The 27,982-nt window shown below is 41.8% G+C and overlaps 3 protein-coding genes across 6 annotated transcripts; 1 reads left to right on the forward strand and 2 right to left on the reverse strand.

Annotated features, from left to right (window-relative positions):
• Positions 1 to 379: 379 nt before the first annotated feature.
• On the reverse strand, positions 380 to 7,984 carry sspn (sarcospan (Kras oncogene-associated gene)). The gene is made up of 3 exons (XM_031856917.1): positions 7,646 to 7,984; positions 4,909 to 4,995; positions 380 to 3,014 (listed from the first exon to the last, which is right to left on the reverse strand). The coding sequence occupies exons 1-3, from the start codon at positions 7,871 to 7,873 to the stop codon at positions 2,655 to 2,657; spliced, it is 675 nt and encodes a 224-aa protein (XP_031712777.1). The 5' UTR covers positions 7,874 to 7,984; the 3' UTR covers positions 380 to 2,654.
• A 1,431-nt stretch (positions 7,985 to 9,415) lies between these two features.
• bhlhe41 (basic helix-loop-helix family, member e41) lies at positions 9,416 to 13,370 on the forward strand. Of its 2 annotated transcripts, none has more exons than XM_031864348.1 (5): positions 9,416 to 9,800; positions 9,895 to 9,961; positions 10,054 to 10,164; positions 10,266 to 10,377; positions 10,632 to 13,370. In XM_031864348.1, exons 1-5 carry the CDS (start codon positions 9,739 to 9,741, stop codon positions 11,573 to 11,575), a joined length of 1,296 nt encoding a protein of 431 aa, XP_031720208.1. In that variant the 5' UTR covers positions 9,416 to 9,738; the 3' UTR covers positions 11,576 to 13,370. The 2 variants fall into 2 exon arrangements, with proteins under 2 accessions (XP_031720208.1, XP_031720216.1); XM_031864356.1 differs by having other exon boundaries at positions 9,418 to 9,800; positions 10,057 to 10,164.
• A 1,008-nt stretch (positions 13,371 to 14,378) lies between these two features.
• Positions 14,379 to 27,971, reverse strand: rassf8a (Ras association domain family member 8a). 3 transcript variants are annotated; one of them, XM_031866502.1, is made up of 6 exons: positions 27,608 to 27,971; positions 21,813 to 22,006; positions 19,312 to 20,111; positions 18,921 to 19,118; positions 18,105 to 18,249; positions 14,379 to 16,441 (listed from the first exon to the last, which is right to left on the reverse strand). In XM_031866502.1, the coding sequence occupies exons 2-6, from the start codon at positions 21,913 to 21,915 to the stop codon at positions 16,320 to 16,322; spliced, it is 1,368 nt and encodes a 455-aa protein (XP_031722362.1). In that variant the 5' UTR covers positions 21,916 to 22,006; positions 27,608 to 27,971; the 3' UTR covers positions 14,379 to 16,319. The 3 variants fall into 3 exon arrangements, with proteins under 3 accessions (XP_031722362.1, XP_031722370.1, XP_031722353.1); XM_031866510.1 differs by having other exon boundaries at positions 19,318 to 20,111; positions 21,813 to 22,009; XM_031866493.1 differs by having other exon boundaries at positions 21,813 to 22,009.
• Between the last annotated feature and the right edge of the window lie 11 nt (positions 27,972 to 27,982).

The raw sequence follows: 27,982 nt of genomic DNA on the forward strand, positions 1-27,982 counted from the left end.
AACCTTTGACACATTTTGGTCTTTTTTTTTTTTTAATCTCTTTGCATTCCACAGTCAAGAGTCACGTGCGTCACCGTGTGTATTCAGAAGTGAGAGTGAGAAAGGAAAGCACCCAGAGAAGGTCAATAAATACAAGGCAATGTCCTAAACACCTCTGTGGCAGAAGGCAGTGCTTTACCCTGAGTGAGTCAGGCGATCTGACTATGATGCACTGAGAGGACTAGACCAAAAGGACATCTAGCAGAACAATTTATGTACATTTAAACTAAACTATATATTTAACAAAAATATGTACAATTAAAGTTGTTTGCTGCATAATTAAAATACTGTATCTCACATACAGTATTTTATTTAGTTTAGTTTTCTGTTTTCAAGTTGCTGTGAAAGTTGTTGTCATTTCCGTTAATACACATATTGATCTTCTGTCTGCTGCAGTCATTTCTAAGAACTCACAGCAGCGTCAGTGGCCACCACAATCAGATATCGTTCTGGGTTTTTGTTTTTTTTTGCCTTGAAAGATCAATTGACCACACAGAAAGTAGTTACTCAGGAGGAGGGTGGAAGGTCCCTTCTCACTGTCATTTTTTATAAATAAACATGCCCCCGTGATGACTGGCATGTGACTTCCTGTGTCTGGCTGCAAGATTGAGCCTTTTGTAGTCACATGATGTATCAACAACATCACATGTATGCAGTATATGCATAGTGTTTATCACACTGTAGAAGCTCAAACTACATGTACAGTGTGAGCTTCTACAGTGTGATAAATGCATCATTAAATAGAATTAATACATAATTCACACAATAACACATAACGTATTTACATATCCCGGTGATTCTCTGCTGATTGTTATACAACTGAGCTCCATCCTCACTGGGAAAAAAAAATGGTGATAATATTTCTCAAGTTTAAAAAAAAAAAGAGTTGTCATGAGAGAGCGATCCTTGAGGACCGTCAGTCAGTCACTTTGAGCAGTTAACAGTTAACTCGTATGATACGATCACACTAAGTCACAGCCAGGCTCAGACAGAGACGTCTTGTCTCTTGGTGATGTCACAGATTAGTCATACATTTGGACATTTGGACTCTGCTATAACTATAATAGTTAATGTTAACTATATAGTTGTTAATATGGATTCATTCGTTATGCAGGCCTTACCTTTAGATTCAAAATGGTTATGACTTGGAGGATGCATAGATGGAGATGTTCACTGATTCTCAGTTTTCACTCATAATGTTGTTAAACACAAAAGCAAATCAATTTATTTGGTAGCGATTGACCTTTTGGTCTGAATTGGTTGATATATATTAACTGCATATGTGTGGTGACGCAACAATAAAAAGGAAACTGACACAAAGATTTGTATTTGTAACCAAAAACAGTACGGCTTGAAGGACAGGCATCTGTTTTTCATCCAAATGAAATGTTCCTTTCCCAAACGCCACATTCTGTAAAGAATAAACAATATTTCTACATCATCCCCGGTCAATCAACCTTTTTCCATCATTCACAAAATAGATTGCACACTAATTACAGCCTCCCCTCTGGGTGCATGGTTCATCTAATTTGCTGCAGAAACTGCCTCACGTTTACCTTTGGCTGCTCAGCATGTAGGCCTCCAGACTGCTGTCAGCAGCTGAGATGAGAGTAGGAATATAATAAAGCTGGATCTGTGCACAGGGCAAAGCATTTTGAAAATACTCATTTGACCTCTTTTGCTCATTCCTATCTGAATGAAAACTGAAATGTGTGCAACACAGTGAGATGATTTAGTTACCTCCATCCAGCTGCCTGTCTGAGTCCCCCTTTGCTCACCCTGACCCCTTCCCCCCTCCCTTTGTGACTCCTAACAGGCTGTTTGAGTCATGCTGGCTACTGGCCTGGCATCCACCTTCACAAGCCACAGCCCAGTTCAGTCTGGATCCAGTCTCATGAAGTGTACCCTGCTCATCTTGTGTTACTGCTGTCAGGAGCTGTTTTTAGTGTATATTTTTGGACTGTTTGGAGTATTACAGGGGTTACTTTTATCACCTGAAAAATACTTAACTGTTGTTTTTCATCAAGGATGTTATGCAATATTTACAGAGCTGCATTACTTTGTATTATAGCAAAATAAACCAAACTCGTGGAATTTATCTACCTAGTTGGTTTTAGTGTGTCAAACACTGAAAATAAGTTTAGCAGGCAGCTGCAAATTATAGAGAAAAACTTCAATGTAATGTTTAAATTGTAAAGTAATATGTGCTACTGCATTTAGACAATTTTTGAAATGTTTTATTATGTGAAAAATGAAAACAAAGCTTGAGGCTGTGTCCTTCACCATTTGCAACTAGAAACATTGTGAAAAATTCCTTATCGTGCTACACAACTGTTTTTTTTCTTCAAAAAAAGTTGTTTTGCTCTTATTCATCTATTCAAGTTATATTTTATAACGTCTGAAAATGGAAGTATATATATGGTATACAAAATTTGTGCAAAAAGCCATTATAGAACAACTACCACAAAAGGTTAATATAAACTGACATCAAAGAAAAGACACTTTGGCACACACCACGAAGGCAAATGTCCCCGGAGTGTAATCACACTGTTGGCATTACCCTCCAACCTGATCTGAGTGATCAGACTCATCCCATCAACTCTTTCATCATCGTGTTAAACCTTCTGCCACTGCTGGGAAGAGGGAGAGACAATCTGAAGGCCGGCGAAAAAGACCTGGTAACGGTGCTTCCACATGATAAAGGCACCGACGGCACACACCAGTGCTTGGGCCAGGTTCAGCACGATCTGGAGCAGGAAGTAGAGTGGGAGCGTCCCAGTGATCCACGCACAGTCGCTGGCGCCCTCGTAGGTGAAGGTGCGGGCTATTGGGTCATTTTGATCCAGTTTGCACACACAGTCCACTCCCACCTGCTCACAGCTGAAGCCACTGGTCTGTGAATAGTGGTGTCCAGCAAACGACATAGCCAGAATTGATATGACCAGGCCGATTGTACACATGACAAAGTACAGGATCTGTAGAGGGCAGAGGACAAGTCAGATGTCAAGCACTTTTACCTTGAAAGCTTTGATCAGAAAACATTTTTCTTGTCTTCAACTTGTGTTTCTTATACTACAAGTCTGGCTCCTGCTTTAGGCCGTTGTCTCATGATTAACCCAGTGCCAAAACTGTAGCTTAGAGACAGACATGCTGGCTCAGTGCCTATGGCAAGTTGAATTCAAAGAGATTACCCACAATGCTACAAGGCAAGGCCTGACCCTTAGAGTTGCAGCCCAGCTCTTAGCACAGAGGAGACATGGAGACACATGCAAGACATGCCCTACAGCTAAAGCTGCTTCCCACCTTTAGTGCACGACCTGCGAGTATGTTGAACAACAGAGAACCTCTAAAAATACTCTTGTAAAATGTGTTAGAGGCTTTATGTTGTTTATGCAATGGCCCAATCTCAATAACACTAAACCTTTATCTTAATCCTTCGCTTATATAACAGGAGCTATCATTCGCTGGTGTATTTTGCTCTTAGCAACATGCTGCTTATGGCATTATGCAACTGATGAGCGGTGCTCGATGGCATTTGGCAAATGGCATTTATGTTCATTTTGAAACATCTGTGAAATCTGGAGTATGGTTGGTTGCAGGGAAATGTATGTAAGGCAAAGCAAGGCAAGTGTATTTGTATAGCACATTTCAACAACAAGGCAATTCAAAGTGCTTCACATAAAACCATTAAAAACATCAAAACATAAGGCAAAAGAAAAGGAGATTTAAAAACAATTAAGGGCATTGATTGAAACATTAAGAACATTCATTAAAACACAAAAAAGCTAAAAAAATAGAATAAAAGTTGCAGTGCAGTTTAACAAATATAGAATACACTAGTAAAATGCAGAAATGCAGGAAATTGATTAAATAATATCCTTAAATCTGGTTCAATTAAAGGCAACAGCAAACATATATAGTAAACCCATTTGATCACTGAGCTTTTTGAATTAATGGCATTAATAAATTAAAGCGCATTTGTTTTTAGGACCAGAGAAAGAGACACTGCAGACAAATTGAAGCTGCTCTAGCATACATATTTCTAAAGAAGTATTTTATTGGGCTTTGTCTTTTGATAGAACAGTACGTATGGATTAGAAAGTAAGGAAAAGTGCAATGCAACAGATTGACTGTCATATTTCAACAAGAAAGAAATTTGCTTTGTATATTAAGTAATACATTAAGAAAATCCTTGTTATTTTGGTGAGTGAGACAGTCTGGTAATATTTAAAACTACAGAACACATACACAGTTGGAATTTTATTTCTATCATGCATTTCTGCAAAGACCGTTTTGTAAAATAGCTGCACTTCAAGGCAAAATACAATTGAAGTGTTTTGAAACTCCATCTTCACAGCGTATGCATGGAACCTGGTATGCACACGCGAGCCATACAGAAAGAAACGAACAATGGAGAACTGATTTTAAATGCCTTGAAATTCCAACTGCATGTGATCTGTCGTGCTACTAATTACAATCAAGTATGATTAATGAATGCATTCATTCATTCGTAGGAATCCCCACAGAACTCTTAACAAGAATGCAGTTAAATGCCTTTCTCTCGATGCCATTTGCAGTTGCAGCTCCTTAAGAGCAGTCCTCGAACAATTGCAGTAGCTTGGTGAGTAAAACATTACACCTCTGCAAAGGTCTCAACAATACACTGACCCATCTCATCATATCTTCACTGTAACTAAGATTTTATATACCATTTGTTCAATTGAAAGAAAATCATACTGTGACATACTGTGCACTAATAGGGGAACCTGATTTGACTCCACACATGACATGACGGATTGTCATTCACAAACTGATTTGTACACTTTCACTTCTGCAAACAATGTGTAAAATAAGGTGCGTGGGACCCACCTTGCCAATGAATTGCCCAGACGTTCTCTCGTCAGGGACGTAGGTGATACAGTACAGGATGAAGCCCAGGATGGAAACCAAACACAGCTGCAACAACACATCGGAAAACAGTTTGATTCGATTCACTCACTCATATCAGGACAATGAAATTATCAACATAATACTTGTTTCAACATCAACAAAAAGGCAATTACCCCAAGCACTTGCCCCTCGTTGCTATTATATATATCTACTCTATGTTGCACAGTATTTATGGTAGACACAGTATAGAAACAAGCATCTTGTTCTAGAAAGTATTTTCTGGCCAGGTTTTCAGGGGTGTCTCTTAATATTGCATGATTCAGCACTGAGCAGTCATCCGATTACTATCTCTCTCTCTCTCTCTCTCTCTCTCTCTCTCTCTCACACAGACACGCTCACGCTCTATCTCTTCAGTGAAATTGGAGTCTTGTGACTGGCGTGCAGCATCTTATTTAGATGTTTTTCTCAGGTTTTTAAGCACTCAGGATTCTCTGGAAAGTTCTTGATGACCTCAGTGTTTTCCACTTGGCTGAATCTCGTGAGGATCTATCTCGGGATGTTGGTGTCCAGGGATGTTTTTTTGAGAGCAGATAGCGTCTGTGATAAGCTAGGATAGGATCCAAACAGGACCAACACGTTTTGTTCTATAACCAAAATGTGACCTTAGATGGTCTTCCAAATTATGATGATAGGTAAAATGTACGCTCTTCTTGTTTTATATTAAACATTTCACAGAGACAGTTAATCATTGTTCACTTAAAAATATATAAAAACAATTAAAACAGCAAAGAACCATTTAACACTATCATTAACTTACTTGAACTGACACTAGTTGCTTTTAGCATGTTACATGTCATCTACCAACACACTTCATCTTTCTAGCATTTCCATCTACATTTCAATCACTTTCATCGTTTATAGGTTACAGGTATCCAAACATTCATCTCTCCAAATGAAAATGAAACTTCTTCTGTCCTCATTTCTTATTTTTCGCTTCAACTGCTTTCAGTGCTTACATGTCCACTAACATTTCAGTTACTTTGAGCTTACCTCTTCTCTAACACTTCAGCTGACAGTTCAGCTGATTTCACTCTTACTCCTCAATAATTCATTTAATGGGACTTCAACCCAAAATCAAAAATTCATATTTTTCCTCTTACCTGTAGTTCTATTTATCAATCAAAGTAATACTACAAATTCAAGGGCTGTCAGTGGGCCGTAGGTTTAATCACCATTGTGTAACCTCATTCAGTGATAGATAATGACTTAACAGACAGCTATTTAACCTCTTATGCCCTAGTCCTCAGAAAAATTAATAAAAATAACATGAATCAGGAATACCTCTTTAACCATAAGGCTGCATATGGCTGGTCTCCTTTTTAAGGTATTAAGCTCAGGAATATATATATATAATCCATTGTAAGTAAACTTATTTATATTACCATTCCAGAGCAAAAAGAGATGCAATAAAGGAAAAAGTAACATTTTTTATCCTCGCCTAGTATAGGCTTTAATAAAATTCCAAAGGCAAAGGCCTATCATCATTAAAACCAAAATCCAGAGGATAATGATGCTCTGAATGATCTGAATGGCTTCTCCTACTTAGTGCTACAACTGTGACTGTAAATACAACCGTTATAATATAATTTATGTAGATATACTGAGGCTGTCTCCGTGTTTTGGCCATGTTTACTGGTTACACGTGTCCACAAACATAACTATTACCAGTGCAAGTCGGTCAAACTTGACTAAAATGGCTGCTGACTCCACCCTAAGGCTGAGGCTGACTGCGACTTCCTGGCAGCCCAGGTTGTACTGTTGAACTGGAAGTAACTGAAATCTGCTGTTTTTGGCGAAAATAACATATGCCTTGGTGAGATATTTTGGCAAGAACATACAATTATGTCAGTATGACTGTACAATGTGAAGTTTGACATCTCTTACTAACTGGGCCAAACTCACATGCACAACCAGACCTGTACTGGTGTCTGTCATTGTATGTTGGTACAGCTGCACTGTTGTATATCTCGTCTGATGTGCACATTGCTGTGGATAGAAATGTACCCATGGGGACAACAAAGTCTAAAGACTTCATTTCCCTCGTTAATAGCGTCAAGATGCGTTTAGGCTCGGAATTTCCAATTTCCAGCGACATCAAACATTTTACTGTAGACTGACAATTTGTGTCTAATATTGTTCTTCGATATGTCGAAGGAGTTAAATTAGCATCTTTTAAATCATTGTTTTAAATGTATCAACTTAAACTGCAACTTCCATACAATATTCACATGCAAAGAGTTTACATTTTGAGGTGATGAGGTGTGAGAAAGTACAGAATGAACATCACATTTCACAATATGACATGCAGGGATTTACTGGTTTGTCTCATCAGGCCAGATGTTCAGCATTTGTTGGACATAAAAGAAAAACAACAGAAGGTGCAAGCAGGCAATTGTGACTGAGACGGATTGTAGATTGAGCTGTATCCATCCAGGTGAATGTGACAGATGGAAACTTATTAGAACATGACAATACCAGTGATTTCCCATGCCTACAATGACTGTCTGGCTGCAAGTGGTAAGGGCCAGTGTTGACATGCAGTGTGGTGGAGATTGGACAACACATTGAGGAATATGGAGGCTCATGCAGAAGTATCAGGGTCCATGCAAACATGTGAATGTAGTGGCTGATGTTAGAGCGTAAGGATGGAGCTTACAATGATTCCAGCCCAGTGTGGCGTCTCCCTGGTCAGGAGTGAGGGGCTGATGGCCAACATAAGGAAGGCCACAACCGTGACGGCCACCCCCAACAGCAGCTGGAGCAGGGCGATGAGCAGAGGGAAGCGACAGACTCTGCATTTGTGTCCGTCCTCTGGCGCTGGGCTTTCATCTCTCTTCTTCTTGCCCTCCTTCTTGTCTGAGGAACCTTTCTGCCCCTGCCCCATTTCTCCACTTTACTTTACACTCTTTTCCCTTACTGTACTCTCGACTTTTGCTGTTGCAGTGTTTTGGGGTGGATGAGCCTGCCTGCTGTCTCTCTCTCTCTCCTACCCTTCCCCTCCCTGCCAAGGCCTCCTCTCACCATAGCCCAGCCTAGCTGCTATTTGGAAACAGAGAAGGCTCTGAACTAATATGGAAAACATTTGGACTGGATTTCAGTGCCACATATAGAGCAGGCAGCATACTGTGGAGGAAAGGAAGAGGAGGGAAGGGGGGCGGGAAGTCACAAAGGGGGATTCCAACATACGACTGTGAGAGGATTTCACTTGTACTTACATTAAAGGCAAGAAAGGGAGAATACAGAGGCAAATCAGCAGGTATGAGTTAATGAAAAGCCAGCGCAGAGGAGGTCACACTTCATTTGAGAGCCGAAGTGATTGGATCATTCTTTGTCAGCAGTGTTACACAAGAGAGCCATATGCTGCCAGCCAGAAAGAGTCACGTGACTTACAGGAAGAAGTAATGTAATCAAAAGGCATGTGAGGGCATTAGGGGGGCTCAGATTTGAGTGTTTTTGAGCACTTAAATATTCTCAAGAGAGGAACAGGTGTCACTGACAATGAGATTACCTTCCTGGAGTCATTTATTCAACTTTTATAATTTGTAAAAAGGCATTTGTGATGGAAGGTTCTGAACCTTGCTTACTTTTATCACTAGTGAATATAGCAATAACAACACAAATTGAGTGACTTTGAATTATATTTGAGATATTTGAGGATTCTTTCAAAATGTAGATCAGACAAATCAAAAAGTCAAAGTCACAAAACCTCATTTAGAAATTATCACCCTGATCTTTGTCAAATTATTATTAATATTTTATTATCATACAAAGACACTCAGATGAAGGTGGGAGAGCAGCACCCATGCTGAGATTAATAAAGAGCCTCGACGCACGTGTTTGAGCACACAGTTGGGTCGGTGCCATGGTTACTGACAACGCAGCTTTGAACGTCTGGAGATGTATGAATAGGTTACCTTGCCCTGCTCCGGGCAACGACATGGAGTGACGGACGCGCACGGGGTGCGCACGCGCACATTTCGAGTATTTGTTTACGCTCTCACTGTATTTACTTCAAATTAACCTCTATGTTTTGAGTGTATTATCATGCATTGTATTCTGTTATGGTGAGATCAGGAATTCCCCTGTTGAAGTGTTGTTTTTAGAATTAACAACAGGAGAAAAATACAATGTTTTTTGTTTTTAAATGACGGAGAAGCATTTGGGACCTCTAAAGTGTGAATGTGTGCTAAATAGTTTTAGGATTTCTGTCTAATTGTCGATCACATTGGACTTTACAGCCTATTCAGTCACTTAAACGCCTGTACTCTCAGTAAGACAAGCTCGACGTGCGAGGTTTAAGACCCAAATTATATATATATATCAACACTACCGTTAGTGAACTGATGATTATATGGCTTTGTTTGTCCCTCCTCGCTCATGTGCGCTATTTCCCCTTCTACATTTTGCACATGAATCACGTTTTAGCACCCAGGCCAAAAGTATTAAGACTACATCGCTAAACGAAAAGCAGCGATAGCTGCTATAACACAGAGGGGGTCTAATTACCGGACTTTGTGCTGGTGCAGGCTACACGTGAGTCGGAAGCTGTTCCCTACCGGAGGCGCGCGTGCGCTCTAACCACAGCACCGACGGCTTTGCAAAGTGGCAGCTCAGGGAACTATAGACATCAGTCTAACGTGCAGCTCCACTGGAAGACACGCACTGTGCATCATCTCCCTCAGCCGTCCGTGTGTGGGTCGTGGAAATAACAACCATTCCCCAAAGAAGCTCAGGAGCAGCAGAGAAGTGATGGATGAAAGAATACCGCATTTACAGGACAGACAGTTTATGGAGCACGCAGAATTCTTGGGGTGAGTGTCGCTTTTGGCAAACTCTGTCAAACTCTGTCCGATAAACTGTTATGACAACCTGGTGAATAATCGGACACTTTTCGCTTTACTTTAGGGTGGATTACCCCTCTCTCTACATGTGCAAATCCAAAAGAGGAATAAAACGAGAGGATGGTGGGAAGGTGCGTGTGATTTATTATACTAAGGCAACAATTAACTAACATTTTTGTGTGCATGAAACTCATAAGAATATGCAAATACCTGTTTTTGCTAGCAGGACGCATACAAGTTACCACACCGGTTAATAGAGAAGAAGAGGAGAGACAGAATCAACGAATGTATTGGCCAGCTAAAGGATTTGTTACCCGAACATCTGAAGCTGTCGGTGAGTTCATGGCACTACAAAACGTGTTACGCGCTTACCGAACCTGGTTTTACAAGATATGACAAGTCGTAAACCAACTGAACCTTTGTTTTTCTCCACAGACGCTCGGGCATTTGGAGAAAGCGGTTGTCCTGGAGTTAACGTTGAAACATTTAAACGCACTGACTGCTGTCACTGAGCAGCAACACGAGAAGATCATTGCTTTGCAGAATGGTAAGCTGAACAAACCCGAAGTTATAGAAACGTTTACACGAAACTTTTTGTAGTCCTTAATAGAGAAAGTCTGTTTTTACAGCAGCAGAACATGGACGTGCATGGAACAAAGGCGTAGAGGATAATGCGCATTTTGAGAATACCACAACAGCATTTTAAAACGTGCCATCGACACGCGCCCATTTTATCTGGTCATTGGCTTGTGATGTGCTACAATTTACAATATAATGATCTTTAAACTGCATGTTTCGCAGGGGACCGGTCTATGAAATCTTCCATACATGCAGATCTGGATGCGTTCCACTCCGGGTTCCAGGCCTGTGCCAAAGAGGTCCTGCATTACCTGAGTCAGTTTGAGAACTGGACGGCACGAGAGCAGAGGTGCGCGCAGCTCATCAACCACCTTCACAAGGTGCTGGCGCAGTTCCAGTCCGGCGCGCTGCCGCTCCAGCACCAGCTACCCGCCGGGGACGCACAGGATGGGCACAAAGCCGACAGCCAAGCTAATTGTGTCCCGGTCATCCAGAGGACCCAAGGCGGGGAGCTCAACGAGAATGACACAGACACGGACAGCGGATACGGGGGCGAAGCTGAAAAGAGCGATGGCAAAGATAAAGAATGTGAGCGCAATAAGGCGCAGGGACCCAAGGCAGTGAAGATCAAGCAAGAGTTTGGAGATGATCGCGCTGCCAAAAAACCAAAGATGAACTGGCCTGGGAACGGGTTAGGGGGCACAGACCCCACTAGGCCCGATCTGGCGTTTATGAACTCTCTGATGGGAATAAGCGGTGTGGGACAGCAGACACCCATTTGCATGCCTTTCTACTTCATCAACCCCTCGGCCGCGGCGAGTTATATGCCTTTTTTCGACAAAAGCAACATTGAAAAGTACATGTACCCAGCGGCGGCCGCCCTGGCATCCCCGTTCCCCTGGCTGTACCCTGCACACGCGTCAGCAGCGGCGGCCGCGGCTGCTGCTGCCGCTTTCCCCGGCTTGTCTGTGCAAGTTGGAGCCTCTTCTCAGTCCAAGGACTTCCATAGTCCAGACAGCGACGAGTCACACGAGGCTGAGTTAGGTTCGCCGGAGGAGCGCGAGGATAGTCCCGCGAGTGACTACGGGGAGGATGACGTAGCCGAAACGTCCCAAGAGAGCAAGGACAGTCCTCATGATCAGTTTTCTGCTTGTCAAACGGGCTAATTTCGTTGTCTGTGTTACCTTTCCGTGCATTCTGCTGAGGACTTAATGTATTTCCTTTTTTAAAAGTTAGGCTGGTTATAAAACGAGGTTTCACAGAAGAGGTTCTCTTGTACAATATATTGGCGAAACAGGGGACAGTTGTGACTGAGTGTGCCTTTTGCACTTATGCTAGATTAGTCAAACTAAAATATTATCGACAATGATTGAAATTAATACACGGCTGTGTTGTGCTGGAGTTAGTTTTTTATCCTCTTTGATAAAATATTTTGAAGTGGCAGCATTGGTGCCAACACTTTGAGTACTACAACAGTGCGCAATATCCCAATCAGCGTGTCTCTTTGGATGTATGAAGTTGCAACTGACCCTCTGCCAAGGTTATTTAAGAGCTTTGCTGACTCTGACTGTAAATATTATTACCTGGAAGACTGATTCATTAACATGTAAATGGGCTATAAAAGAAGCACCCCCGGAAGTGGAACGCCCACAGTAGGCCTACCTCATTCCCAACTTTGCATGGGGTTGGCTGATTGGGAGGCATATGACTCTCCCTCCTAAAGATGAAAAAAGATTGGTATTTCCATCATTAACAATACATACAAAGAACAGCTACTTTAACATAATTAAGACGATAAATGGTGAATTATGAAAGGTATTATCCCTGGTTGCCCTCAACTCATTTTACACATTTACAGAGTTTACTCTGGTTTCATTTACTTGTTTATTGTTGTGAGGAAAGAAAAAAAAAAAACAGCAATCCCAGAAATCATTCAGAATAATTGAAAGAAGAAACCCTTCATTTACAAGGGGCTGCTTGACCTGATATTGTACGCCCTGAATGAGGCATTTCAGCACCGAGATGCGGTGACCTCCTGTACCTCCAAGAAACATTGTAGGATAGCACCTTATAGATCTTTGATATTGAATGTACCTGTATTTTCCCAGCTGTTAAAGTTTGTATGTAGGATGATCTTTACTCTTTGAGACGTAAAGTGCACTTTTTCTGCTCTTACTCTCCCAAACAGTCACCTCATAACTTTGAGAGTCAATCACTGTAGTTCTCTTAGAACCTTTTTATTGTGTTGAGTTGTCTTGAAATAATAAAAAAAAGATTTCATTTAAAAAGAAAAAAAAGAGAGCGTTACAACAGGCTTTGTGATGATTTCATGCAGTAAAGTGGTCATTAAGTCATTTGCCAGATTTGACAAAACATTGCTTATTTCTGTCTCTTTCAAAGCAAAATGATTCAAATCATAATCAGATTTGAAAAACCCTGCACCCCATGACACACCGGACTATCCAAGATTCTGTGTTATACACTATCATTATTTAAAATCTTGCTTTTCAAACATTTTACAAAGGTGGGAAAGAAGCTGTGGTCATGTGACCATCACTTATGATCATTGAAGTTTTAGGAACTTTTAACTTTATCTTGGCCTGTTTTCTATGAGATTAATTCCTGAAAGTATAGTGATATTCAGCTTTTTTAAGTTTCACATGTCACCGAATAAACAGACGATTTTCATTGTATTTTGCATACATGACATTGCTTTTGTAGTTTACTTCAGCTGGTTTTGCCTCAAATCTGTTATCAACTGTTATATAAAGTGGCATGTGTGTCTGTAAATATTCTTTTGTGAATATACCACAAAGTATACATGTCTATGTCAATGTTGTAGAAGTCTATGGATTTTTTAAAAGATTTACCTGAGCAACTGTTGCACATTTCGTTAATGCTTTACACATATGCTGTTATAAATTATTGCTGATGAGTTGTAAAATAAATATCAAAACTAAACTCTGCAGGCTTCTTCTTGTTTATCACTTATTATGTTTGTGCCCATAGTCCCACAGGTTAGCACATGCAGGACAAGTTCAGTGAGTATGTTTGACACTGTTTAATTAATACCTATATGTAATATTTGGGTCCTGGGAAACAATACATACTGTAAGACACCAAGTAATGTATGCACAAGACAAAAATGTCACACTTTTATGAATTAACAATACTGAAAGTTCAGTACATGAAATGTATTGTTACTAAGCCTCTAATCAGCTGACAGGTCACAGCCGAGGAATGTACAGTGTACAGTAAGCCAAGGCTTTAAAAACATGTCATGTGATGATGAAGTGAGATTACACTCAGTCTGTACAGGCTGAAGAAAAACAAGGGGCCTCCTCCCAACTTGTCAAGAGGCCTTAAGCAGGATCAGGTCCAGTCTTTTTTGTTCCCATTAACCAACTTACAGCAATATTATTTTAATCTTTATGCATAATTTGAACAGCTTTAAAACTTAAGTGTCTGACTCTGTGCCTTCTAGTGATCCTGGCAACAATGAAGTCCAATTACTGCCAACTAATGCATTTCAAGGTTTAGAAAGACAAGCATGATGCCACAAGCCCCCCTCCCCATTTCCTTTTAAGGTTTACTTTTTCTTTCTGTTTATGAATTATATTAAGGTTCTGTCAGTATCTTCACTAACCAGTGAGTGCAACTTTGAAAGTTTAGGCAAAAGCATCTATGCCTTTTTTTAACCAGACACCATCCTCTACTAAACCTCCCGTGAAGCCAAGTAGCATTGTTTAATTGTATTAATATACATTTTATACACTGACAACATTTCTTTATCATTTCAGGGCTCCTCTCCTAATTCTCTGCCAGCCATGTTGTGCTCATGTCTCTAACAATACTGAGTAAACGTCTCCATCTACTGGCGAAAAGCTTGAAAAACATGTAGAGCAGTGCAAGTTCCTCCTCATTTGCATCCACTGGCAAACAGTTACCACGAGCGGCAGTCGTGACACATTTCATTTTGTCAGAGGGTTTATTGAATCATGCAATTCATGTCATATCAGCAGCCAGTTACAGCCATACATCTGTCAACGCTTTGCAGTATATTAAGGCAGGGTCAAATAAAAACACGTTATGTACAGTCGACATCTTAAGAGTTTTCTAGAACATACATGGTTGTAAACAGTGACCACAGCTACGTCTCATCCCCGGGTGGAAAAAGCACACAAGTGGTTTCTTAAAGGGAAAATCCGCTCCAATATATAGACTATCATAGATTAAGAATGTTACCTCCGTTAACTGACAAAGAGAGAGACAAACTGTAGTGATGATGTATTGTGTTGTGTTTTTGTAGATGCTGAATGTTGCAGGGTGGACTTCTCTTCTGTATCACATCAACGCTTTCATTCCTGGGTGAGGGTGCTGATATAAACCGGTGAATAAAGTATACAGTGTGTGTTGCATGATGGAATAAATCAGATTAAATGTGAATGCATTTTACAGCATATAGTATTATGGTGACAATAATACAGTAGCAGAGTGGAAAGCACTCTCAATATTGTTCTTTCCATTGACATTTCTACAAAATACTGACAGATAAAACACAACGTTGTTTCCTCTTTGATGCTGTGCCATTTCTCTCTGTGCAGCAATGTGCCACTAATACATCTAGCAACAGCTGACCTAAACTGACTAGGATCATTGCTTCAATATGTCTACTAAAGCTTTACTGTACATTATTTGAATACAACTGTGGAATGAATATAAGGCACTTTGATGTGATTAGCAGCTGAGCTACGACCTAAGAGGGGCTTGATACCGTGGCTATTCTGACCCTGCACACACACACACACACACACACGTCTCTTTAATCACGGACTCACTCTCATGCTCAAACACACTGTAGCTATCCATTGTATTATTACATGCCACCAGATTCAACTATCTGATTTACTGTTCTGTGGGTGCTTTGCACATCCAGATATGGCTATATTAACAACACAATCATGCAACAAGACCTGCTAATCTTTGGCCATCAGTCCTTACAGAAAAAAACAAGCATAATACATTTGGCAAAAATATACTGTGTAGTAATCTTAACAACAAAAAGCTTAAGAGGGTCATTTACACCGTTTCATTATGCAGGTATCACTGCACCAATGAGGGCACTGCATTTTTGTAACTGTGAATGCACCGCTTTGTAATAAAATATAGTAATTCACTAAATAAAGCTGAAAAGTAAGAAAACATTTACAGTAAGCAATCATTTTGGTACATACACACAGTAACATTCGTCAGTAACAAAACGATTAACCTTTTGTGCATAGTTGTAACATGAACAGAGTCAGAGCAACAGGAATACATTCTGATATGCAAAACAATAGAATCTAGACAGGTTTACTATAGTGGATCCTTCATTACTTATATAAGAACCAGACGTTATGCTGGGTAAAACATACTCACTACAGAAATTACATATGAATTTAGAGATATATTTATTAAATTCACATACCAAGATTCTCAAGAATAATATTCAAAAGGCAATAGTTTTGAATCATGATGCTAGTGAGAAAAGAATACAAATCATTCAGCAGTTACTAAAGTACATTAAGTGGATATGTTTATAAAGGAAGTCCACAACAGCCTGATGTTGAGAATGTCCTAATATCTCCAGGGACTGGACTTGGTGCTGCTGCTGTGTGTTTTTTTCCATCGTTCCTTCCAACCATCTTTCATTCCCACCCAACTGCTCCACGACTTCCAGTTCAAGTTCAACATTGTTCCTTCACTTTTTGAGTCTTCACACCCGAGGTTGCCTTCAGGTAATTGAGACAACAGTGCGTAGTAGTGTGCTACTGAGGTATCCTGTACAAAGATATCCACTTACAAATGTGTTCCGAGGTGAAAGGACCTCTGGAAAGGAGACATGACGTGTTCCCTCGTAGCAGAGCTGTCTCACACGTAGATCCCCTCTGGATTCAGGCCGGAAGTGAGAGGGCTGTGGAGGATCCGGAGGTGACTGGACATATGGTGCGACGACACCGGACGCTTCAGGGAGCCAGTAAGGGGAACTAAATCTGAGAAATAAGAAATCATATGAAAGAGAGAAAATTCAAAATTTAACTTATTTAGTCTATTTCAAAGGTTTGGTGCAGAAAATATATAGTCAGATTAAAAACAACAACAACAAAACCCTGTGGATGCTCTACGCGATAGCTCTGCTGTGGTGCCACCAGGGGGCAGTGCCGAGCCATGCAGAGAATCATCAGATGCAGTGAATTTAATGGCCAGGTACAAAAGGCACTGGCTGATTTCACACACACATGAATTGGAAGGTTACTGGAAGGACATGAATACTCAATTCATTATGTTTCACAATTGAAATCCATCACTGTTAACTTTAATAACGAGACCCACTGCTCTAAATGATGCAATGATGAAGTATATGTCATGCAATCAGAAAAATAAAATAAAAATGGGCTACATGCGTTTTTAAGGCATTGGGCATGTGGAATACAACATTATTCATAGGGATGGTGGGAGGTTGTAGTCTTATTTTTTTAAGTTTGTACATTTAATGTCTGTAGATAAACTTTGTTTTGCAAGTTGGATGTGCAGCTCTTTTTGTTTCAAGCCTAATATTCCAGGCTGATGGTTGTGTCCCCGGTAACGACACATAATGCACCGCTCTAGCCTGACCTCTAACTTGCTCCTGGAAGTCAATCTTAATTACTATTACTCACTAATTATGTTATTGGTACGATATTACTGTGAAGTTTTCAATAACCAGCTGGCCGATCGTCTCTATTTTAATGTGAGTGCTCTCCCATTATTCAGTGCTCTTAGTTTATGTAGGTTGACAGAGCTTTGGTCCAAAGAGCCCATCACGGACACTGCTGAGCATGTGACAGAGTGACAGCGGGATAGAAGGATTGAGGGTTAGACAGAGAAAGTAGGGTGAATGAATGATGCCAGGTCTGCCCGTATCCAGGCAGCTGTTGGCATGGAGACTATAATTGCCACTGGAGTAGGTAAAAGCTAAAACTGTTCTCTCCGCTACCCCCTCCCGATTTTCTCTGTCACAATCTCTCCCACATTCACACACTCACACTTGGACACTAAAGCTTAGTCATTTTCTCTCAGCAGGCTGTCAAGACACGGGGTAGAACAATAATAAGTGCACTTCAACAAAAAATAAGTCATGTCTTGCCTGCCTGAAAGGCAACCAAAAGGCAGCATTTATCCTCAGACAGCATGCACTTTAGCATTCAAATAAGTTGTAATACTCGTCTTGGTTCAGACTAGTTCAGATCAGTTAAGGTTATACACCCTAACAGACGCGTACACAGACTACTGTGGACGTCACTGTCTGAACAGCTCCGCGTGGTGACAGCACAGTACCGGTACGCGGATGTCCGCACAGAGCCTACGCTACACCCTCTGATGACAATTTTACGTCCTGCGGCCCCGAGTGGACCCTCGCATAAACATGGACGAACAAAGTACGAATTTGACCTTAGGCTTATCTGACCCCAATGTCACCGACTACACACTGTACCTACAAGGTCAGTTTCCTACTCCATTTAAGTCAACAGCAAGAGATGCCGAGGAATACATTACACGATATGTACTGTACTATATTTAAAGCATGTCCTGTGGCATGAGTTAAATCTTTAACTCCAATATTCCTCAAGAGAACAAAAATACAACCATTCAAGGTTTATAAGAAAGAGACATTACCTATAACATGACTGCTGTGAGTACTTTCATCCTCACTGGGTTCGGCAGGCAGCACTGTGACCTTGGTGCCGGTCTGCTTAATGAACTGCTGCAGGTTAACCTGCCTTAGCTCCTTGGTCAGCTGTTCCAGCTCGTGCTGCATATCCTTCAGAGAAACAGCATGAGAAGAGGGAAACGCGTGAGTGTTACCAATTGCTTCCAACTGGCATCTACTGGTACAGATTAGACGTATGAGCGTGCGTTATAGTATATGGATGTCCAGACGCCAGCAATATTACTTTAAATCTCCAAGTCCAGAAATAATAATATTAATAATAATAATAATAACTTTATTTATATAGCACCTTTAAAAACTGAATTTACAAAGTGCTTTGAGAGACAAAGCAAGGCAATAAAGCAACAAAAAGATCAACAGTGAGGCCCAACAAAGCAAGACAAACTAAAGTAAAATGTAAACCCTGATAAAACAGTATAATAGATGAAACAATAAAACGTTACCATAAGAACAAACTTTGTCAACCTCAGTTAAATGGACATCAAAGTGACATTGCTCGAGACAATTTATAATATTTCAGACAGCTCTCTCTGTAGCCATAGATGGCTTTATATAAATTTTATCACAGTTCTCCCCAAGACCGGTAAACAGACTTTGAAGTGTAAAAAATACTGGCAGGGATTCAGCATCACTGCGAGGGACGATTCAGGTAGACAGAGGATTAAATGCATTGTTACTGATGGATGGTCTCCATCACCCTGCAGCACTATTTAGTTTATTTGAAAAACAAGTACCTGAATGAGTGAGTGCATATGTCTTACCTGCAGTTTCTTGGTGCCTTGTCCAAGTGACCTGTCCACTGCTCTGCAGCTGCTCTCCAGCTGGACAGCTTGTCTCTCCTGGGCTTTCAGTTCGGTCTTGGCCCTGAGCACCTGGGACCGAGCCTCTGCCTCACTGACCCACTGGGTCTCCTGCCGTTGCTTCTGCAGCCGCTCCTCTTCCAGGCCGGCCTCCACACTCTGATGGGGCAGAGTGACACAGATATGGAAAAAGAGGCAAGACACCAACTATAATGTATAAACATCACTAGAAGGACTGTTGAAATAGAACCAAATTCTTATTCTTTGATTCGTAGCTATAATTTGATCATTCCCCACAAGTTGCTACTAAAATACAGGATGTTTTGTTCAATATCTCCCACACATAGCACACCTGTACCATTGACAGCTTTTCTTCAATCTCCATTTCACAGCCCTGCATGCGTCCTCTTAGCTCCTGCAGTCTTTCCTCCAGCTGTCTCTCACTCTCTAGCTCAATCTGCAGCTCAGTGGCCCAAAACTCCTCCTCCTCCATCTCCACGTCATTCTTCCTCAGATGCTTCTCCAACCTCAGGATCTCCTCTATCAGCCCTCCTCCTCCACCTGGGTCACCAATAAACCCTCCACCTCGCTCCCCTCGCCCTTCAGCCCAGGCCTGGAGCTCAGCCTCATAGGCCTCCAGCTTCTTCTCCAGCACATTGAGAGTCTCTCTCTGTAGACCGACCAGTCGGACCAGGTCTTCCATGCGACAGGCCCACAGGCCAGGCGATGCAGTCCCGATGGCAGGTCTTGCATGGTGGTGATTCCCACCATTGCCCAGGAGGAGTCTTCGCTTCGCCTCGGCCTCGCTGATTCGGCCTCCGCTCAATATCTCCCGAAGGCCTCTCGGTGCACCGCTGAACGTCAGAGACTTACGACGCGGTTCACGGCGGCGGAGGGAGCGATCATTGGGATGTCGAAGCTTTGCAAGGGGAGGCAGGCTCTGCCGGTGCAGCCCACGTTCAGGCCCTCTGAGAGGGGGTCCTTCTGAGGGAGGTCGTTCAGTCAAGGAGGGGCCTGTTCGATGCAGGATCAGCTGGACATCCCCAGCATACTGGCCCCAGGTGTTCAGAGAAGCCACAGGGCTCTCATGAGGGGCTAGGTGACGCTCCGTGTCACGCCATTTTTCTACCAGAGTGTATCTCCCAGTGCGACCTGTAAAAAACAAATTGTAACAAATTCTTATACTGGTTATGAGATGGTTATGCCAAATTGCAAGGATTAAGACTTTTGTCTAAAGCTTCTGAATGCTAATTTGAGACTAAAGTGGTAAAGGATTGCAAAACGAACTTACTGAAATGCAACCATGATGTACTGGCATCTTACCTAGCTGTTACGATAACATTTTAGCAAAGATTCCTTACACATTGAAGAGACACAGAGCAACATTGTCATCCTGTTGGATCTGGCACACCTAACATTTGAAACATTCAAATTTCGTCCAGCTTGTCTGAGTGTGGTTTCTGACAACAGCTCACAGTGACGTTATAAGTCAGATGAGAGCCTTAAGTCTCAACCATGCTGTAATGCGAGCTGGAAAACAGAACAATCAGCTAAAGGAGGCTAAAAGCTGCAGTGTTGGGTGTTTCTCAGTGGCTTCAGCACTACGAGCAACCTTTACACATTACATAACATTCAATGTTTATCATGAATAAACTGCCTAAAGCTGTTTGGAGGAAACCTAGACACAACACGTAGCGTGTATACAGAAACACCAAAGTTCTAAATCAATATTGATGTCGGATCACTTAAAATGGTTTATACATCATTAATATAAAAAATGCAGTGGAGGGGGCTTAGAAGTGCTGCTTTCTCAGTTTGGCAGGAGACCGGGGGATGAGTCAGACTTTCCCTCCTCCTACCCTACTCTTTGTGGGAAGTGATGTCAATACAGTCTGCTGAAGTGCCTCCGTTCCTGGAGGAGCCATATGGGAAAGGGGGGGGTGCTTCATTCCAAGAAAGTATACCAATAAAGCCTCTGACTACGACCCACCAGCAGGAAGTCTACGTGTAGGCCAGATACTCAAATACTACTACTTCATAAGTTTACCAGAATACCATGAAAGTCAATTTCATGTTAACTAACTAACTAATGACGCATTACAGGGGTGAGAGACATTTTTAGATCAGCACTTAGTGATCTTGTACGACCATAGCGAACATGGAAGTATACAGTCAGATCAAACTGCTGGTAAGGCAACACACAGAGGGTAGTGTTAGCACACAGGAGCTATGCTCTGGTTTAAAGTACGCCAAACAGCCTGGATTGTCTTTTCTAACAAAATCCAACTCCAATTCCAACCAACTCCGAGAGTGCAATTTGGAGAAGCAGTTCAAAAGAACTAGAAATCACTAAGTGACAAAAAAGGCTTTGGATCAGGAATTCAGCAAGGCAGATGTGGAAGTTGTCATTTAATGTTCCTGGCAAAACCAACACCAGAACGTCATCCAATGTCAGCAGTGTGACTTAATGAACCAGAAGTATACAATCCTTGGGTGTACACAACGCTAATTGCCAAACATAAATACTGCTTATTGTTGCTAGCTAGCTACCAATGTTTTAAAACACTGCAGTTCTAAACATCTTGATGCTAATGAATTCATATATGTGAGCACAAAATATGACGATGGCTAAGACTAACCCAAAGATCTATTAGGTGCTTGTGTGTAGCAGTCAATCTAGTAACTGATGCATTGCATTGGATCTCCTGGGTATGAGTTTAATGGACCGAGCCCCATTCATAATAGCAGAATCCAGTTTCACTTGTCAAATATACAACTCAGCAGAAAGTTTTAACAGGTCTGTTTGTATCTCAGGTGTGCTTATGTGTGGTTTTACAATAGAAATGTATCCACCTATGGCCTGTGCCAGAGCAATCACCACTTCTTGGCAGGTGGTTGTCTCAGTGACCCCACAGACGACCCTCTGGACTCCATCCACCCAGACCTTGAGCTCCATGTTGGGTCAGAAGCGATGGGGCCGGTTGTGGTGTGTTTGCCCCGACATTATTGAAGGCTCCAGTGGTGCAGGGCAGCTGAAGCCCCTCTGGCTACTTTAGTGGGGAGGAAACACAGGGGAAAACAGGAAGCGGTTAGTCAGGATGTGCTCAAGGCCACAGTTACAGTCTTCAGTCGCCAAAAAGGATACAGTCTTGACAGACACACAGAAATGCAGACAGTTCCACTTGCGGTTTTGCTTCTACACAAGTCGTCAAATAAGCAGAAAACATAAGGTATAGACAGGCTATTTTAGCAGCGGCCTATGGTAAAAGGATAGTCTAGTTAAGAATGGACCGGTACAGCCAGGCATGCCAGGACCAGCTGGCCATAACGCGGTTGTTTTGTTCTTCTCTATGAATAGGTACATGTCTGTTGGGGGTGCAGGAAGAGTCTGCCAGCACATTCCCAAGCCCAGTTCCTGCTTTTGTACAACGAATTACATGGAAACAGCAAAGACAGAGCAGGAAGATTGACTCAGTGACACAGAGAGGACAGGAACAGAGAGTGAAACAGAGAAGGGATGAAAATACAATCAAAAAGAAAAAGGGAGAGCCAGATGAAGCAGAACTCCCCAAGAGGGAGTAGAGCAGGGTTTTGTATTTGATGTCACAGGTGTGTTCAGTGTCCTGTAACATATGTAATATAATTATGTCCTTAGTTCCTGACTGAGTTATTAGAAGAGCAGCCAATACTATGCTACAAGTACAAGTACAAAGTTAACAACATACAGTATTGGAGATGCACTGTCTTCATAAAGCTTGTCTTGATATGATAGCTGGCTGATTGCCGGTGCATTTTGAAGATTCTCAGAATCAGCTATTGCATTATCAGATTACCAAAGCACACATTAAAAAGGTGTTAAACAAGTAGTGACATGACAGAGTATATGAAATACCCATCAAGGGGTGGAGATCCTTCAAAATGTTCTTCAAGGACAGTTAACTGATAGTTAATGAACGGCATCTCATCAGATCTGTATCACTTATCACTCTCCATGGATCTAACCTTCAATGCACCTACACTACTGTGTCAAAAGGTCCTTTTGTTCACCAACCCCCCCCCCCCCCCCCCCCCCCCTCCCCACCAATTACACCTCCCCCAGCCCACATAGTCCCTGTGCACATTCACTAAGTCATCCACACCAGCCTGTCTTCTGCACCACAAACTGCTTTTCTGAATATGGTAAAAACATAGGAAGTGCTGCAAGGTAACATTTGTAGAGTTAGACAAAGAGATGACGCATGATGCTGCAACTAATGATTATTTTCACTATTGATCATTATATCTTTTTTTTCCAGTTGATTGATTCATTGTTTACTTTAAGTAACAAATCCCCAGCCAGGGTGACATTGCCATATTGCTTGTTTGGCCGGACTAACAACAGTCCAAAACCCAAAAGTGTTACATAAAGCAGCAACTCAGCACATTTGAGAAAGTTAAAACAGCATGTTTGCTTGTAAAATGACGAAGATCATAAATAGGATTAATGGAGTTTTAAAACGTTTTTAAATTGTCAGTCAATTGCCAAACCAATAAATCCACTAATCGTTTAAAATAAATTCAATTCAATTTAATTTATATTGTATAGCCAAAGAAACAAATCACAAATTTGCCTCAGAGAGCTTTACAATCTTCACACATACGACAACTTCTGTCCCGGGACCTTCACCCTCATCGGTACAGAAACAATTCCCCCCCCAAAAAACCCTTTAACAGTGAGAAAAAGTTCTAAACAAACAAACATAATAAAATCTCAGGTAGTTACAAGACATTTAGAGACGCAGATTCAAGTGTGTGTTAAGTGCAGAAATGCACCGTGTGTGTCTCATTTTGTTTACATCTGTGCGTTTGTATGTGTGTGAGTGCCACCTTTGTCTGTGGACTCTTGATCACTCTATTCTTGGCATGTTCACAGCTAGTTGGAAAGTGCTCTTGTCCTTCATTCAGACTGCCCTTAAATGGCAAGGAGGGCAGAAGGATGGAGAGGAACAGGAAAATAGTCACACGCACACACACACACACACACACACGCACACACACACACACACACAGCAACAAAACCCAAGACCCAAAACACTGTCACCATTTTGTTTAACCCTTTTTCCAGGGGGATGTGGAAACAGTAACAGGGACTGAGTGGGTCTTGATGCAAAGCAGGCATAGTGGATCAGGTTTGGATATACTGGAGGGGGAAGGGGAAAGTGCTTAAAAAACACTACCAACACTGAGTCAGAGGGATTTACAAGGACCACTGCGTATACTCTACGCTGAATTGGCGTTAACAAAAATTCAGTGATCTTCATTAAAACAACCCCCCCCCACACACACACACGCAGAAGAGAACTGCTCAAACAAAACACTACATTTCATGTGTAGTAAAGACAAACAAACTGGCTCATTCAATGCCTCTTCCTTGCACAAGCTCAACAAGAGTCAGCTGGGCATTTATAAATGTCACTTGCTCTGGTCCAGACTCGTGACATTTATATTCGTTAACATTAACACGGAAAACCCAACTGATGATACAGGCACAGCGGTGCGGGGCAGAGTGCCATCCTGAGCTCTGCAAGCTCCACTCCTCTGGCCTGTCAAAGCCACAGCCTGGGGAGATGCCCGCTCCCTGATTTGTGTAGCTCATCTTATGCCAGAGAGGCATTTCATGAGACAGAGGAGGGCTTAAATATCAGTGAATTCTGTTTAAGCTCAGTTGAGACTTGATCAACTGCAGCAAAAACATCAAACTCCGCATGTCTCCAGAGCATGTTTGTTTCAGTCTTGTAATGGTTCAGTACGTGCTGACTCAAGATTTGTCTCAGATCAGTGAGGTGTGTGAGCTGCCTTGAGCAGCCTTGAGCAGCCTGCCCGCTCGGCTGCTGATGACAGTTCTCCAGGCCTACACAGGAGCACACTGAGCTGGCAGGAAAAGGCCTTCAACTGGCTGCTGGTGTAAACAACCTACCATATGGTCCTGTGGGTGTTCCATCACGACTAATACCCTGCTGTAACATGCACAATGAAGAATTACTGTAGGAGTTTCTTCTGGGGATTTACAGTGTGTGAAGCATCACGAAGTGCCTCGTGCAGTTCAGCAAATTGGTGAACACGGGGGTATTTGAGGAAAACAAAATGGGTATTCAAAACCAAGACTGAGCTCGACTCAGGAGAAAGCCCGCAGGGCAGCAACCGAACCGAGTTGAGAAAGATCACGGGAAAACACAAACGTTTGCTGGCATTGTAAGTTTGAAAGAATATATATATATATATATATATATATATATATATTTAAGTGGCTAATTAAAACTAGTAAGTAATTAATTATAGGTTTCTGACATGCAACACTCCCCCATTTTTTATTTTCTTTAAATCTTATTGAAATTGTATTATATTCTGCTCTGTTATCTTATTGTATTGTATATATTGAGCATCTTTCATATTTGTATGTTTACTCTGTAACTTTGCTTGCTGCTGCTACAAACAAATTTCCCCCTGGGGATGAATAAAGTATACATCTATCTATCCATCTATCCATCTATCTATGCTGATGTTAATTAAAGACAATGGGATACTTCTTGCAGACGAAAGCGACAGCAGTCTGTTTTAGTACTTAAACCTCCTTGCCTATTGCCAATCAAACTTTAATTCAAATTGCACTCCATGTAGCGCAACGTGCAATTACTAGAAATTTTTTACTTTGCTGTAATTGGTAACAGATCGGTTGTGAAATATATCTCTGTGTGCCGCCAAAGACAGATGCTGGTTTATTGTGGAGGCACTGGTGGTAAATCGTTTGGAACTAACAGGAGAAATCTATTTCCTTGCTTTCAATTTCTCCAGATTGTCATCAAGTGCTACAGCCCGGTATAATCCCTGAGCCTACAACAAACTGGGGAGGCAACAGTAGAACATAAATGTAAGACAATGTGACAAGATGGGACCTCTGTGGTTAAAAGTTAAGGGTCTTGCAGTGTGATCCAGATAAAGAAGCTCATTATCTTCATCAGTACGCCAGCGTGGAGTTCATACAATACCCTCTCCTAAACATTATGGAGTAGGGCAAAGACTGTTGCATGAGACAGGCCTTGTTCCTGTGGAGTGGAAACTGATAACAACCAGGCTATGCATTCCTGGGCTGTGAGAATGCAACGGGCCATAACTAAGAGACAAGAAAGCTATGGGTCCGTCCGCTCTGTGGTCTTGATGGCTATGACACTTCAACACACTGCATTCAAACTAAAGTGTGTTTAAACTGGATGAGTATTAAAAGCTTGAGTTTGTAACATTCTGTACAATTGAAATTCTTAAGTTTACATATCTGAAAAACAAAATAGGATGTTGTAACCCCACTACCTAAAGCACCAAACCCAAAATATACACAAAGACGGAGGCATTGCTCAGCACTTCCTCATAATTTTAGTGCTAACTCCAAATTTTCCCTCTATCCGAAGGTCCGGGTGTTTTGGATTAAACCCACATCCAATCACACTGCAAGCAACACCCACAGCTCCTGAGAGCTCTCCAGTGGCTCCTGCCCGAGAGCAAGCCTGCTTCATTCTCTCTGTGCCTGGCTGATATTAAACTATTAGGCGCTGGAGCAGCCTCCCCCATTCGGGAGGTCAGTGCTGGCAGAATCATGAACATCTGGAAGGCATGTTCAGCCAGCAATAATGCTGCCTTTGTTCCCTTGCCATATTCCCTGCTCGCTAGCCAGCTTTGAAGAGCCAGCAGGGCAGGCAGCAGGCTCCTTCATCGGGGCAACAAGGGGCCTCTAGCCAAGGTTTACATGTTACAGTGGTGTGCAAAACATCACCTGGTGCTGAATCACACTCTTGCGTGTCAGCATTTTTAGAACTGATATGGTTTTACAGCAGCAGCTGAAACTTTGTAGTAGTTCTTTGCAGCCTTCATGGTCTTCATGGTGCGGTGACATTTCCAAATGCAACAAGGAACACTGAATTACATGAGTCTATTTTTAGACTAAAGCTATCCTCTTACATCAAAAGTGTCAGACATAAAACCTTGACTGAGTGCAACAACTCCACAGGTTTGTTCTGCTACATATAGCAGAACAAACGTTTGTAAGCGGTGCATAGCACTGGAACTTTACGCAGAGAAAGTGATTTCAAACTAGATTCTGTTGTGATTACTGATGTGTAAAAGATTTTTGAAAGCAGGAGAGCTCGTAATATGTACAGAAGATGTTGAACCTGATGAGAGACAATGCTGTGTGAAGGGCAAAGCAACAACAATTTTAAGTGGATGTTTTACATCCAAACATGATAAGAGAACAGGCCTACTACAAGGTGATACAATCATCCGAGGACACCTAAAAATACATTTAACTGATTTTAAACCTCACACTAGCAGATAAAGACACCATTAACAGCAGTATTCGCTCGATATCTCGGCATTTAACAACCTGAAAGACATAAGACATTAGCATCTTTGAGCATTTAGTGACGATGCCCCTCCGTCTCATACTGTTGGTGTTGACTGGGATGAGGCTGGAGAAATGGCGAGAATGGGCAGTAGTGGGCTGAGAGAGTAGCAGAACTATTCTACTACAGAAATGTTTCCGTTATCTCAGCCTCACAAGTACACCGGGATCCGCCGCAGCACATTTAGCTATTATTAGGTCTGTGTAATGGTCTTACCTTTAAAGCGCAAATAGGATTCACCTCAGTGTTCCCTATCCGAAGTGAAGTTTAGGCAGAAAACACAGGTAAAAGGCGTCAATTCAGCAAAATGTGTCCTTCTTCACCATTGCCCAGTAAATCACTTCCAACGAACTGCGACAAAGTATCGCTTGGCTGCAAGAAACAAATAACTGAATAAAAGGCTACAGACGCTTTCAAACACAGATAATTGACGCTATGGTCCTCTAACCGAAAGTTTGTGTCTGTCCTCTCTGTGCGTTAGTCTTTTGCGGTCTCACCAATAAGCTGCGGAAAATAACCCTCCACTCGTTTCATTACTCCTGCTGGTAAATACATCGCATTGGAACTGGGACACCGCAAGGCATTGTGGAC

The sequence above is a fragment of the Anarrhichthys ocellatus genome, unplaced genomic scaffold (assembly GCF_004355925.1).
Source record: "Anarrhichthys ocellatus isolate YVR2014 unplaced genomic scaffold, GSC_Weel_1.0 scaffold2, whole genome shotgun sequence".
Taxonomy (NCBI): Eukaryota; Metazoa; Chordata; class Actinopteri; order Perciformes; family Anarhichadidae; genus Anarrhichthys; species Anarrhichthys ocellatus.